This window comes from Electrona antarctica (genome assembly GCF_951216825.1).
Source record: "Electrona antarctica genome assembly, chromosome: 6".
Taxonomy (NCBI): Eukaryota; Metazoa; Chordata; class Actinopteri; order Myctophiformes; family Myctophidae; genus Electrona; species Electrona antarctica.
Genome location: NC_136811.1, coordinates 49,506,011 through 49,522,482, shown reverse-complemented (window position 1 = coordinate 49,522,482; position 16,472 = coordinate 49,506,011). Strand labels below are relative to the sequence as shown.

Here is a 16,472-nt window from a genome sequence, read left to right as displayed (position 1 = left end):
ACCCAGTGCTAAGAGTACCGACCCATTCATTTAGGGAAGGTCGGAGCCCAAACAGAACCTGGTTGGGGCTGACTGTCATGTACCCAAGGTAACGTCAGGACCTAACAGCACATCCCACAGTTTTCTGGGGTTCAAGGGCGAGCCACAGGGCAGGGGAGCCTCTCTACAGTGTACACCAGCACGGGCCTCAGGGAGACGCTGCTGCCATGCACACACACACACACACACACACACACACACAGTGTACACCAGCACAGGCCTCAGGGAGACGCTGCTGCCATGCGCGCACACACACACAGTGTGTCATTCCAAGTCTCACCCCATAGTGGTCCTTCTGGCCACTAGCCACATCTTCTCAACGGGGCCAATCAGAAACCTGCACTCAACGGGCCAATCGGTGCCTATAACTACACTCAACTGGCGAATCCTACGCCACCCTCGGCAGGCCAATCAAAACCTGCACTCAACTCTCCACCCTACCCTACACTCGATTAGATAGATAGATAGATAGATAGATAGATAGATAGATAGATAGATAGATAGATAGATAGATAGATAGATAGATAGATAGATAGATAGATAGATAGATAGATATGCACAAGCACTTATTCTTTATGATTTTACATTTATTTGATCTAAACTGTATTATAAAAACATAGGAAACACTTGTTACCTGCACATACATATATTTCTTACAGTACAATTCTTAATATGGACAACGTATGTATATTCCTCTAGAGTGTCAAGGCAAGGGCAACCTGTGAAAAAACCACTTAACTACAATGTTTATGTATTTATGGGTAAATCGTTAAGCATGCAGGACAGGTAAATTGTAGCATGCAACCAGCCAACCAGACCTTAATAGCTACTTAACCCTTTCTACATCAAACTGAGGGCTCTGCATACTTTTGGCTACAGCAATGACATCTATATCTGTGCTCCATTCCACTCGACAGATGCAAGGCAAACTCAGGCCATAGAAACCATGCTCTCTACCCCCTCAAAGTCATCGCTATCTGATTCAAATATGTTGCATTGCCCATTATTTAAGTAAATATATATATAGATTGTTTTCGAGAATGCAACATATCTCATATCTTAACATGCAGTCCGGTCAAGACACGTCAATCATCTATCTACGTGAAATCATTCCATTTCAGGTCAACAGATGATTGCCAAGAGGGGGCTTTGTTTGATTTTGGTCTTTTTTGTTTTTCTGAAAAGACGCCAACTTGTTGAGAAGACATGGCATAGGTTTGGGCAGAAGGAAACAAAACCAGGACAGAGGCAAGCTAAGAGATAGCGCACTGCTGCGGTTTCATTCTCACTCAGTCTCACACTGCTTTTTTCTTTTCTTTTATTCCTTTTTTTTTTACATTATTAAAAAATATATATTTTCTCTCGCGTTATTCTGGCATGGATACACTTACCTGCTCAGGTCGCTGTGAATAGGTCGGGAAAAGGATTGAGGGGACGAGGGGGAAGAAATTGAATAAGGAGGATGAAGCCTAGCATTATACTTCACCGCACGGCCGTGTCGCTCGACCACAGTGGCTGTCTGACATCCAACTGAAAACCGTGCCGAGTGACGCGGTCGTATACGTCAAAGTATAATGTAGGCTAAAGACGGAAGGGTTAGGTTAGGGAGGAGGAGGAGGGGGCGGTAGTTAAGAGGAGGTGGAGGAGGAGGAGGGGGCGGTAGTTAAGAGGAGGTGGAGGAGGAGGAGGGGGCGGTAGTTAAGAGGGTTGGGAAACATGCAGGAGCACCTTGGTCTACTCTCCTCATTCAGCAGGTCACACACCTTACATCCCAAGACACAGCACGCATACACCCATCCTACTGGGGCCCCCGCTATACCGGGGCCCCCCGCTACCGGTACCGCGTCTAGCTACATGCACGGAGGCCCCCATGCATGGTCACAGGCCTGGGTTAAAGAGCACAAAGGTTGACCCCCAGCAAAAGAGTGGGACGTGTGCTAAAAGAGGGGCAGGCAGAGGCGTCTACCTTGCTGCATGAGAGCTCCAACTCCGAACCAGAAACTATTTAGCAGGGTGAAATTGTTTTCCACTACATCCGAGTCAGGGTTGCAAGGGTGGGGGTTATACCACTCGTAAGGACTAAACCTGTGACAATTGACAGAGAGAACACACATATACATGTTTATTGCAGTTGCATGGTGGATCAAGAGCAGCACAGTATAACAACCAACAGTGGGCCCGTCAGTCCTGGGGACACAGGGGAGAGAAGACACAGATTAGTCAGTCACATTCTGACAGAAATCGGATACGTTGATCAAATCATGCTAGGGACGAAGTGCGGCACTGCTACGGTATGCTACCGCATGTACATATGTTTTTGATCGTTATGGTGTTAATTGCGTTAGTAAATTAGAGTTTGGTGAGAAGGTCATTAATGAATTGAGCTGTCAATTAGGATCCCAGCGCTGAATAAACAAGACGTCAAAATACAGCGTTGTGAAGGATACGAGAGAATTTAAAATGTCGCTCATCACGATCCCTCTCTCTCTCTCTCTCTCCCCCTCTCTCTCTCTCTCTCTAAAGCAAATGGCCGAGTGAGCGGACTTTGAGAACATGAATTCTGTCCACTCGTACGCCCAAGTCACTCCTACTTATGTCAGGCAGCTCATACCAAAGGCAATCCTCCCTGTAATTTAATCAATGTTGTCTGAAAAGAACTTTGTTGTCAGCGGAGAAACGAGCTAATAATGCCCATAATCTTTGGAAAGCATTAATATTCAGCAGATCAAGCAGTCCAGTCCCATCTCGGCCCACGCTGGCTTCAGCGCTCCCCCTCAGTCTGTGCAACACTTCTCGGCAAAGAGAGTTCTCATTTATTCATGTTAAGTAAAAGTGACATTGCATTAGTAAAGGTTGATTGGCCCACAATTAAGCATCCTGACCTGATTTGGCTCGTGCTGGAGTAGGGGGAATCGGCCCTCTCTCTCTCCTCACTCAAGCTGTTTAACTGATGCGATCGGTTTGACTAATCGAATTGTAATGCATTATGTAGACTGTAGGGCTCCTCGTTTTTATTGTGCTGAAAGTCAAAAATGATAAAGCGAGCGTGGCTGCGGTAGCCGCATGGAGGGCAATGCAGATGAAAGTGCTACATTGTCGCATAATAAGGCTTTGATCCAGTGGCCTCTGACCGAGGAGCTGCATTACGACGTCAACCATGGTAACATATTACAGTACATCAAGATATATGGCTGTATTGATAAAATGACAGCGTCGTAACTGTACCTTGTCATTGAGTAATGGACGCTGCCATTATAATGTGGTTAGGTCATTGCATTCCTTTCTAGTCGCGCAACACTCAGGGGGACACTTTCCACCATCGCTCAAGGACTTCTGAATGTCCCGCTGATTCCTGCTTTAAAAGAATCTCTGGCCTTAAATCAATCTTTTCCGCTTGCTCAATTTGGCCCAGATTTGCTTGCTTGTCAATTTGCAATGCCAAATTGAGTTCATCTGAACCTCAACCTTGTCGAGATGTACGCGACTGGTGCCCCCGAACCTTGTACTATAGGGGGCATTTCCTCTGATCATGTACTGAAAAGCCAATTACTAGGGGCCGGGAACACATTTATGAGCAAAGTCGTCATCGGAACAGGTATGGCACATGTGGGTGGAAGCCTGAGTGGAGGCTTGAGGCATCCGCAGGTGGGGGTGGTGGCCAGGGGCTAGGCCGGTGTAGGGGGAATACAAGAACAATCCCGTTTGCCGTTGACAACGCGGGTTAAGCTGCGTTGGCTGCCTGTCGGCCTGTCGTTTTGATCCAATTACCCTGCCCTCACGTTTATCACAGGTCATCTGCACGAGGAGGCAAAAACTTTGACCAAGGTCAGCGTGGAGATAAGCACCGACACGAGGCAAGGGAATTCAGAGACAATGGCAGGCTTTTATCGTTTTATGGGGGCCTGGGCGGTTCCTGCCGAAAACAGAAAGAAAGAAGAAAAAAAAAAGAAACTCAACCGATGCTACGCTTGGATAACACCAATGTCAGGGGAGATGAATCAACAGCCCTGTGTCTCTCCATCCCCCTGGAGGATCGCCCCCACGTGTCTCCAGGCACCGCCGGAGCAGTCTGAAAGCCGGATCAACTCTGACTGTTTTGTCCGGTTCACACGCCTCAGGGAAATCAATACCTCCGAGATGGTTGTAGCATCCAAGTTGCAAGAGCAGTCTGATTAGCATAGCATATCCAGAAGGCCTATACTTGTATGAAGCCGTGATAGATAGACGGTATGGGATTCTAATAGGGATTCTAATGTGTGTCGGCCTCACATACAACGAGGAAATGTGCCTTTAATATGAGCATGCCATTACCATAGTCAATTTGCTCAGGGAGAGAGGACAGAGCACTTATCACTGCACTTTGATGTGAGGGTAGGAGGACACCCTTTCTTTAGCGTTTAGTGCATTCTATTTCCAGAGAGAGAGCGAGAGAGAGAGAGAGGGAGAGAGGGGGAAAGAGAGAGAGAGAGAGAGAGAGAGAGAGAGAGAGAGAGAGAGAGAGAGAGAGAGAGAGAGAGAGAGAGAGTGAAAACCGATGACACGAGTCATAATTATGCACAGAGAGAAAGAGAACAGCCTATACATGTGATGATAAATTGTCATGACTTAAACATAGCCTCTGCCCCTCAATTATCCCAAAATAAATGTGTGTTTTATAGCTCGGAGAGAAGGCATGGAATATAATGCACAGACTTTTAGTGGTGTGATGTACAACAGTACAAATCGACGTGTTCTATTATTTTCTAACCACCTGCCGTTCAGACGGACAGGCAGTGATGTGACGGGGGAGACGCGCGACCGCCAGCATCAACAGCAAGTAACCCGTGATGTGGGCATGAGGCTTTTACAGTACAGTGCACCCCTGGGGGGGAAGGGGGGGGGGGTGTCTAAATATGACATAAAGAGACTGATGAGTTACCTGCAGGGGAGTCTAACCAATAGTCCTTATTGTGTCAGGCTTATGCAAAGGCTAACATGTCATTTAGCATGTTATGTAGACAGATGCCAGGTTAATCTGTTGACCTGGCATCCTATAGTTTGTATAGTTTTAATGTACAAAGTATTGTTTTTTTTTTTTTTAATATTATACTGTTTAGACAGCGTTTACCTATGACCCTGACTATCTCGATGCATTTGATGTATTACCTCGTGTGTACCTTGCTTACTTTACTGTAAATGGCTCTGGATTAGAAGCGTCTGCTAAATGTCTAAATTGTTGTCATTATCATCATCATCATGCCAACACTCATGCACCACCGCTCTCACACATACGAGACCGCCGTACCGTACACACATTCACCCGAAACAGTACACTACATACACAAGCATACACGTAGATTAAAATGCACAGTGCGTGTCGTGTGCACACACACATATATATATGTTCAGCAAGCAAACCAGCACAATGTCAGATCGTGTCTTTCGGATGTTGAGCTGCTGGTAAAACACGGTGAAATAAAGTATCCATCTATGCTCTGGCATGCGTTGACGTGTGGAGGAAAAAACAAGGAATAGAAGTGGAAGGGGGAATGTGTGCAACTTACCCAAAGACGTACTTATTGTGATAATAAATAATGATAGGTGCATATTCTGAACCAACTTAGATGGCAGTTGTCGCTTTTGATTCTCTTGTGTGATCATATTGCCAGTAACATTGGTAAAAACAGGTGTATGTTAACGGTAAAACTGCCAGGCCGCGGCTCCAAGCGGAGCTGCCGTACCCCCGAAAGTTTTAGAGTTAACATGTGCTTTTCTTTCTCTTGTTTTTCGTCGCCATGCTTCAAACGCCAGCCATACAGATGTGCCATTCCAACTCTTTTTGCTGCATTCCTGGTCTTTTCCTGAAGGTTTTCTGAAAATGCCTTGCTAATTGTACTGCTTTGCTACTGAAAAGAACTTAGAATTAACATATACCACCTTGGCTAAACTAACCCCTTTCTCACTGACAAAGTTCTGTTTCTGACAATGTACTGGATTGCCAATGGCAGGACATGTGAAGTTCTCCAACGGCACATCTGTACACCACGCCAAATAGCAAAACACTGTCCTAGATTCAACGACTGAAAATCAGATCAATTTGAACATAAAGCATCATAAGGACAGACACACAACGTGTGTGTCATACTGGGTGACACTGACCTCACCAGCCAAAGTAACACTGACACTGCCCACATCTAGCCACGTTTTCTGGAGTAACATTTCAAAACTAACAAACACATTTTTAAACCAAGAAAAGAACAACAACAACAACAACAAAAGAACAAAGAAGTTAATAATTCTATAATCACTCCCATACAGGCAAAATAACAAAAGAACAACAAAAGAACAAAGAAGTTAATAATTCTATAATCATTCCCATACAGGCTACAATGTAACATCTTAGCGTGTTAATTTAACCAAATCAATTGCTACTATTCTTTGAGTTAAGTTGATACTCAGGGTTTAGTATTGATATAGTATCCTATATCCAGTCTCTCTTCATTGTCGACAAACTATGCTAGAAGCAGTGTTAATGTAAGCTGTGCTCTCGCTCAAATTCTACTCATTAGAATCACGCGAGTGGAAAACAACGAGTGAGTGGTAATGATAATGGAACCCACTGAATAACCCACAAGTGGCCACCAGTGTTCTTACATAACACCCAACAAACCACCAGCCATTTCAAACACTTAACACTCTACGACGCTTGGTGACTATACTGGCAATGGAACAAGAACAGACATCTCTCATTATAACCCTAATGAAATCCACAGTTCCCTCTTGAGTGGATGTACTGGAAACTGTGGAACTGACTGTAATTCTGCCGCGCAACGACGTCTGTCACACACGGCTTGTTTGAAGCAAGGCGCCGAAAAAACAACAGAACAGGAAAAGAGTGCAGACTCTGAGACACTGGGAAGAGCGAGGAAAGGTGTGTTGGGGGAGGGGCAACAGCCGTTCACATCAAGATGGACACGTCACACACACACACACACACACACACACACACACACACACACACACACACACACACACGCACACACGCACACACACGCACACACGCACACACACACACACACACACACACTTATAGGCACACAAACGCTTTCACTCTCTCTTTCGCTCTCTCGTCGTCTTTTATTCCTTTTTCACGCATGTAACCCTCAAACGGCTTATATAACCTAGTGCTCATACGGTTGTTGTGTTACATGTAACCCTCAAACGGCTTATATAACCTAGTGCTCATACGGTTGTTGTGTTACATGTAACCCTCAAACGGCTTATATAACCTAGTGCTCATACGGTTGTTGTGTTACATGTAACCCTCAAACGGCTTATATAACCTAGTGCTCATACGGTTGTTGTGTTACTAGGCATTATCTCCTGAGCAGCAGCTATAGGGCAGTGACTGCTGGCCTTTAACACGCAAAGGCTGACAGCAAATGGCTTGGCATTATTTCAGAATCGGCAAAACTCAATTCCGCTATTATAGGCTACTTAGACGGGGAATAAAATAGGAATGACATTGAATTTGTATAAATTAATAATCTTGAGCAAAAAAAATAGGCTAATGTCCATGTCAGGTCTTACTGGATAATTGCATTAGAAGAATATATAATGTGGAAGTGATTGTTTTGGACTGTCTGAGGCCTATGACATAAAGGACCAACTGATTAGTGTCATTAGTGTCACTGCGCGGTGAGCTTCTGCTGACAGTGAGCCGCTTGTATAATTACAGATTATTAGGCTTGTCGTTAGTCGGACGGGCGAGGGTGAGCAACGGCGGCTTAGTGTGTGTATCTGACAGTTTTGTATGTGTGTGAAGTCGCTGGAGAGGACATGTTACCTGGCTATGACAAACAGCACACAACTGACACCCAAGTAAGCCAGCAGAATATACATCCAGATATCAGGCGAGAGGGGGTTGAGGAAGGAGAAGACTCCGGGGTTGGTGCCGTTGGGCTTGCGGTACAGTATACTTATCCCCAGCGTCATGTAGGGCTTGGAGAAGTCGATGACCTTCTCGCGCACGTATGTGATGGCCAGGGGAGCCACTGCCAGATCAGCTCTCTGTCAACAGCAAACATAAAAGGGAAGAGGGATAGGCCATAAGTCAGGGTATACAGGAAGCATTTAGAGGCAATCAAATTAAGAAAACAGGGCTTTAACACACCACCAAGTCTGTCCTGAGGCACTTAGGGGGAAATTTAAAGCCCTCTTTCTCTTTGCTGGCCCTTTAGACGCTCTCTCCCTCTCGCTCTCTTTTTGTCTGCCACTCAAACCTATAACTAAGCGCTACACTCCATTCTTCTCCAACTCAGCAGTGGGTGATGTGTGGTTGACCACATTCTCAGTTGGCAGAAGGGCTGTTAGAGCCAGAGGGAGTGCAGAGGGAGTGCAGTAAAAGCAGAACAATCTGCCATGTACTGATCCTACAGTGTGTAGCAAACCCAAGGCGACAGCACGCACCTCAGCTCAGGCTAGGTGATGTGGTGAGGAAAAAACCTAATCCAGTGCAGTTTCTGCAGCCATTTTGTACTTGGGGCTCATGGAAACACCTGGCTGAAAATCAAGTAATCAAGGAAAACCTAAAGCTGCAGTACACTTATTATTATGAAATAATTAAGTTCTTGAGTGTGCACATAACAAACGCTAGTGATTTAACACAGGGATCCCGGGACCATTGACCATTTGCTGGGGTCCACGGAGCCATGCCTCACGGAAATCACATGTATTTTGTGCCATTATACGTGGCACAAGCTTCTCTCAAGCTGATCTCCTGCAATGGCTCATAGCTCATTCTTTATATCTTTAAACCCATTCTGGGCGGGAACCCCTTTAGGTGTTCTAACCCTTCTGGACGGGAACCCCTCTTGGGGTTATGTACAGTATGTACAGTAAGAAATTGATGCTGCTATATAAATATTTGAAGTTTTTCAGAAAACTTAGGTCAGGATTTAGAAGGCTTTTTAGAATCGGCTTCAGTCCAAAATGGGTTAAGATCCAACTAAAAGGATGGATCATGGACTCTGTGAAATTGTTTTGTTTTGTTTTGTTTTCTTGAGTGTCTTGAATTTTAGGTCAAAACCAGGCCTTTTTACTGTTGTTTCTGCCAATCCTACCGAATTAGTCAGGATTTGTACCAGCCTGACAGAAAGGAAGTATGCTCAGAGCAAAACAAATCCCCTCTGCAGCCCTCCGGCCGTCTTCTTGCAAATTCAATGACAACATAACAGTATCACTTCAAAAGCCAATTGCTCTATTCTCTTTGGCATGGAGAGTTGTGTCGATTTGGTTTCTCGTGTTGTTGTGGCACATGAGAGAGATTGATGGGAAATGGATTTAGAGCTGATTGGAAGCACGGAGTAAACATAGATCACAGCCAACAAGAGCTGCTACCGTGCCGAACTTAGAAACCTTGCACAGTATTACTTTAAATCAACAAGCTTGGCCTGGTCAGTAGGAGAATAGAGCGTCGCAGTCCCACCCCCTTTCATGACGACGCCAGGCCCAGGAAATGATTCCCAATGCATTTTTCCCATAGACATTTCAAAAGGTATTTATTTAAAGACGGTTACGCCGCGGACAAAGCCAACTCGAGTCGTGACAACTCATGACAACAAACACAATATTTTGGACCAAACAAATAATTACAAAGAAGAAAAACAACAAAAAAAGTGTTGTAACCTGCCGTTTTTTTCTTCTTTCTAATTATTTGTTCGGCCCAAAAAATTGTGTTTGTTGTCATGATTTGTCACAACCAGAGTTGGCTTTGTCCGTGGTGTAAACGTCTTTAAATACATACTTTTTGAAATGTCTATGAGGAAAATGAACGGAGAATCATTTCCTGGGCCCTGGTAGGGGGTGGGACTGCGACGCTCTATAGAGAGGCAACACCCTGTGTGCCCACCAGAGTTTAGTTCCGTAATTACCATTTACTCATACGTTAATATAAACGTTGTTCATCCTAAATCCATATTGCATTTGGGATCCACTATCCAGCCACTTATTCCCTGTGTGTTGCCACACCTTACGAACACAATAAAGTACATGACATGACATGACATGACATGACATGACATGACATGACATGACATGACATTTTCTCAGGCTTATGGCATATAGTCTTTGATTGTTGTTGGTACATTTTGTAAAGCGTCCTTGGGTTCATGGAAGGCGCTATATAAATTCAAGCTATTATTTATTATTATTATTATTATTATGACATGACATGACATGACATGACATGACATGACATGACATGACATGACATGACATGACATGACATGACATGACATGACATGACAGTAAGAATGACAGTAAGAATACAGTAAGAATACAGTATATTCGTCCATGGCAATGCAGTGAATTCAAGCTGTGTTTATAATTATGTTCACTTAAGCTAAGCCAATCAGTTTTATATCAAAGGAATGCACACAGTGTCCATGCAGCCAATCACGACACTCCATATGGGGGAGCAGGGTGCATTGATAGTTAATAAATCTCCGGCTGCGTTGTGACTGCACATGCAAAACATTCACAGCAAGGTCAAGTGGTTCATTTCTCTAAGATATGTCTTTTTTTTCTCCCACGAAGGTTGCCATACATCACATTAAGCGATTAAATGAGCTTGGCACTCGGAATTCTGATGGGAAAATATGTCTGATGTCATGCAGGTTATATTTCACGGTATAAACCATCTGAATTCACACAATAGAAAGCAAAAATAAATGCATGCAAACCAACGGGGCAATTCAGTAAAATGTCACACTTCAAAGGAATGATGCTATGAGTATATAAGCACATCATTTCAAGCTTTTCGAGGAGAAGATTTTTGGGTAAACTCGTTTGACAGGGATATTTTCAACCCGTTCAGCTCAATGCCATAGTGCCATTTCTCAGCTGAAGATTCTCCCCCAGAATTCATATGCTCTGAGAACGTGTCTGCCACAATTACCAGCTGTCTAAGTTGAGTCTGGGCCTGGGATGTATAAGATGTATAACTACACTAAACCCGGCCTCATGGAGGATTGAGAACTTTGCCCGAGGAGCTCAGTCACAATCAGTGCATCTGCAAGTACATTAACTAAGAGAGATAGATGGTGTACAAGCTCACCACTGTTGCGTGGCGTGTTGCTTTGGACTATTTTAGTCACTTTACTTTGGTGTTTTAAGTATATGTTGTATACTTACGTTTGTGCTTTTACTGAAGTAAAATTTGGAAAACAAACCAACATACATATCACTTGTATAAACAAAGTATTTCTACGTAGTATTGGTGGTATTACTACATAGTATTGGTGGTATTTAATACTTTTACTTCCATCACTGTTCACAACAGCCAAGCCAATCACCATGCTGGACAGAGTGGAGGAGGTCAGAGGGCGTGACCCGTGGTGTTGAGGGAGATGTGCTAACTGGTGGACGCTGCTCTTAATGGGGTCACATATTAACTATTGGCTCAGTGTGTGTGTGTGTGTGTGTGTGTGTGTGTGTGTGTGTGTGTGTGTGTGTGTGTGTGTGTGTGTGTGTGTGTGTGTGTTTGTGTGTGTCTGTGAGCTTGCACGTGCGTGCGCGTGTGTGTGCGTGTGTGCGTGCGTGCGTGCGTGCGTGCGTGCGTACACGTGCCCATACTGTGCGCACGTGGATGTGGCCGCAGTGCATGTGTGTGTTTTTTAATAAGCTCTACAGGGGAAACAAAGAGGCAGAATCTATGCTTCCTCTCATCACTGCACTCTTGGTTCCAATACAAGTGTGGGAGTTGTCACCCCCCCCCACCCCACCGCAGCACAACCCCACCATCCCTCTCTCTCTGTCTCTCTGTCTCTCTGTCTCTCTGTCTCTCTCTCTCTCTCTCTCTCTCTGTCTCTCTGTCTCTCTCTCTCTCTCTCTCTCTCTGCACATTGCAGTGTGGTGCAGTGAGATGTTACAACTCTGCAGTGTCTGAAGAATGTTTTTTCTTATAAGTAAAAGTATTAACACCATGAAGAAGAAATACTCTGTTACAAGTAAAAGTCTGGTATTCAACATTTACTTGAGTAATAAGTGTTGGCATCAAAATGTACATAATGTACCAAAAGTAAAAGTAGTCAATGCTTGTGCAGAATGTTCACACTTCACAGCTTTACAAAACGTATAAAAAAACATTTGAAAATAGCAGATGTACAAGCTCACAGTGAGCTTGCAGAGTATAAGTATATGTATGGTAAGGTTGAAGTGGTTAATTTATGTTTTGCCATAATCTCAATCTACAAAGTAAAGAAACTAAAGTTGTCAAATAATTGTTGTGGAGTAAAAGTACAATATTTGCCTTTGAGATTTAGTGGAGTAAAAGTAAAAGTAATGGAAATTGGGAATTCGCCATAATTAAAGGACAAATCCACCCATTTTCAATCTATCTTCATATAATCGGTCCTCACTAATGCTCATTATACTGTAATATGGTAACATTTTTGTCTATTCACTCTGTGTCTTAGAGGAGGGCTGTGCACAGTTCAGAAACCCGCCTACCAGTGACATCCTCAATGGAGAATCACATTAATTAATTAATTAATTAATTAATTAATTAATTAATTAATTAATTAATTAAAGAATATATTTGCCTAAAGATGTCACTGGTAGGCAGGTTTCTGAACTGGCAACAGCTCTTCTGAGTAGAAAATATTGTAGCAATTTATCATGAGCATTATATTAGTGAAGACCGTTTAAATATAAGATAGGTTGAAAGTGGGTGAAGTCGTCCTGCACTTTGAGTGCCACCTTGTGGACAAAAGTGGACAAGTGGTAGCGCTTGGATGCCACCGGATCAGAGGCAGATCTTACTATGACGCACGTCCGTTTTGTCGCTAGCTTAAATGCATGTAGCAAAAGCGCTAATGCTAGCGAGCTAAGGGCGATTCCCATCCTTTCTACAGAAACGTTAATATTCTAATTGCGATGCACAGTAAAATCTGAAATGACTGAGCTCCGAACCTCACCGATTTGATCAACACCACGAACAGTGCCGTAGTAAGAAAACAGCGTGAAAAGAAGCTATACCTACTGACCAGCTAAAACAGAAGCTAATGGGTATGCGCATGCACAAATGGGCGGGGCCCTAGCAACCGGGCCTATAGCAACCGGAGTGATTCCAAAAATGGAAAACAGCGAGGATTTCGTATATCGACTTAAAACGCCTTAGAACGAGCATACTCCTCCTGAGAACCAAGCGTATGTATTTGATAGGACGAGTATACTCATCTAAAGCATCAAATGTGGATTTGAGTAAATGTACTGAGTTACTTGACGCCACTGGAACTCTGTAACTAAAGAGAGAGAAATAAGAAAAAAAGACAGCTCCTCACGTGATCAATGAGCTCCTTCACCATGCCGTTCCACTGGCCCGTGGTCTCGTCCTGGGCGCCGTACTTGCCGTCCTCCACCAGGCGCACCTCGTAGGTGAAGCCCAGGATGGTGGAGAGCTCTCGCAGCAGGTCGATGCAGTAGCCTTCGAAGCGGTCGTTCCCATACAGCGGCTTGTCTGACTTCTTGAACATCACGTAGGGCTCCTCCTGTCGGGGGCAGAGAGTGAAGGGTGGGCGGGGGGGGGGGGGGGGAGTCAGTCTCTGAACCACTATGGCATCTTTTACTCTGTGATAAAAAGGCCGAATCTGAGAGGCTGTCTGATCTACCAGATATGATTTGTGAGCTCTGCCGCGGTGAAGTCCTGAGTGTCAATGTAACTCTGAGAAGGTACAAGTGGAACCAAGTGGACCCTGATTTTGTATATATATAACTCAAGAGTTACATTAATGCTGAGGATTTTACCATGTGTACGCACGCACGCACGCACGCACGCACGCACGCACGCACGCACGCACGCACGCACGCACGCACGCACGCACGCACGCACGCACGCACACACGCACACACACACGCACACACAATGTACTCTTGGCTGTTTTGGGGTGCACGCGTGGGCGGGGCCATGTGCGTTGCTGGTGTTGCTGGCGGTGCATGAGCTCACGCGTGTGTGCTGCCTGCCATACCCGCCCACTACACCCCGCCGTCACAGCGCTGCACATGACCATGTGCAGCTATAGCAGTAGGGTGGCGGGCGGGGTGCAGAGCCCTGCGTGACCATAATAACAGATAATCCGCCATATCAATGACTTCACTGAGGCCGTTCTCAGCAGCGCAGCGTGCTGGCTCTGGGCCTGGGCCCAACGCTTTCAGGGCCGCCACATGCTTTGGCAACCAGATAAGAGATGCTGATAGAGCGACACGCACAAAAAAAAAAAAAAACACAGCTGGGGAGATTACCGATGTCCTCTTTCACCCTGCATCCTCCCTCCCTCATCTCGTCCTTTTCCTCCCTCCGCCTAGGCTCTGTACTGTACCTCTCTCTCCCCTCATGGGCTGTTCCCTCCTCCTCCTCCCCGCTATACCGCGGCCCCCTTGCGCCATCTGTTTGTCTCTCTTACCCCCTCGTCGTTGTGCTCCTCCTCCCGAACCCCCTCCCCCACTCTCCCCCAGTGGAAGATAAAGAGATGAAAATATACGATCAAACAGGTGCCGTTTATCATATAATTGTTGCCACGATTAAAACACATCACGAGGGATTGCCAACTGATTTTGGCAGTTTGAGGTTTTAATGGCTATGCAAGCCAACAGCTTGCATAAACCGGCCATATTTATGCAAAGCTGCGTGACACTTTGACGATAAGACAAAAACAAAATAAACGCATTGCATGGGACATTTTTGGTTTATGTTTAATTTACATGAAGGTGTTTTGTTTTCCCCTGAAGTTGTGCAGTGCATGTATTGAAATCCACTTAAGCTCTAAGTTTACTTTCGTAATCCTGGTTCTCTGATGTTATTCTATACTCATTACTCACATACGAGTCGACGATGCTTTGCTGTGGAAAATAGCAGACCTAGCTCAGGATGATCCGCGACACGACACCCCACTAGAGTTAATTTTGGCCTATAATGGCAGGCCCCAAACGCCAGTAGTTCACCCCAGAAATGACTTATTTCTTATAAATTACACACCCCACAAAGCCTTGAATTCTTGGAGATTTTGTCTATTCCTATAAGCCAATAATTTGACGACCGGCGGAGGAGACTCAATTGTCATCAAATTATTGGCGCAAAATCTCCATGAATTCAAGACTTCGTGGGGTGTGTAATTTATAGAAAATATTGATTGATTGATTGATTGATTGATTGATTGAATGGGTATACAGTTCAAGGAAAGTACAGGTCAACACATCTGCTAAAGAGGATCAAACCAGAAAAAACACTTGTTTACTTGAATCGTAATCAACTGCGATTGGAAGCGAAACCCCCGTTTTTGGTCGGAGTAGAATGCTTTCTTCGAATTCTTTGATGCGCATTAGGATTCGAATGATGCTTCACACCTGCCAAACGAAGCGGTGAACTAACAGTTCAACTGTTAGCAATGCTAACATATATAGAGATATACTGATGAAATGTTGATGAAAGAGCAGAAAGACCTGCATCCGCTAATAGCTTCACACAGCCAAATACATGCACGCACGCAGGCACACATGCCTGTGCAAACGCACGGACGCACGCACACACGCACGCACGCACGCACGCACGCACGCACGCACGCACACGTGACGTGTATATAGAAGCACACAAACACACACGCACCCATATGCAAATGAGTACAATATATTAGGTCGATAGGTCATGTCCTACACCTTTAGACACTACAAGTTTAATGCCTAATTTACAACCCGTCGTATGATGGCGTGGCCCACCGAAAATAGCGCTGCATGCGAGTATTAATCAGGGTGCTGGGGTGTCCTCTCCTCTTCCCTTAGTATTAATCAGGGTGCTGGGGTGTCCTCTCCACTTCCCTTCTGCGAAAGCATTTGATTTTGTTTTCCCTCGCCCTGTGTGTTCTTGTTTTTCACCGTCCCTCAATCAAATAACCCTCAAGCCTCGGAGCACTGTTTGCCTCTGCCTGCTACGTATTGCCATGGTAACTGAGCCACGGCGGATTCAGCCGACGTGCACACGCAGCGCGCTGTAGCGCCGCAGCCCTTTTCAAACCACCACCATATCCTCTGTATATACAGTACAGTATGGGGACCAAACGGTGGTTCAGCACCGCCATATCCTCTGTATACAGTATGGGGACCAAACGGTGGTTCAGCACCACCATATCCTCTGTATATACAGTACAGTATGGGGACCAAACGATGGTTCAGCACCATATCCTCTGTATATACAGTATGGGGACCAAACGATGGTTCAGCACCGTCACGATTAAAGCGACGTTTGGTTCACAGTATATGTAGGACACGAAATAAATCAACAAAATCGTGTCTCAAGTATAAAATGTGGTTATTTTATGCATTCGGAAAGCTCAGTAAACTGTGGGGGTATTCATCACACTGTGGCCTTGAACATCAGCTCGTCTGCGGGGGGGGGGGGGGAA

At 44.9% G+C, this 16,472-nt stretch overlaps 1 protein-coding gene across 1 annotated transcript in view; it reads right to left on the bottom strand.

Moving 5' to 3' along the window:
- The window catches only part of LOC306925346 (glutamate receptor ionotropic, kainate 2), a 174,634-nt gene that overhangs the window by 42,626 nt on the left and 115,536 nt on the right, over positions 1-16,472 (bottom strand). The window contains exons 11-13 of the mRNA XM_079504124.1: positions 13,362-13,568; positions 7,865-8,088; positions 2,006-2,124 (exon numbers count right to left, since the gene is read on the bottom strand). Coding sequence (XP_079360250.1) covers positions 2,006-2,124; positions 7,865-8,088; positions 13,362-13,568 — 550 coding nt within the window. The remainder of the gene's footprint in view (positions 1-2,005; positions 2,125-7,864; positions 8,089-13,361; positions 13,569-16,472) is intronic.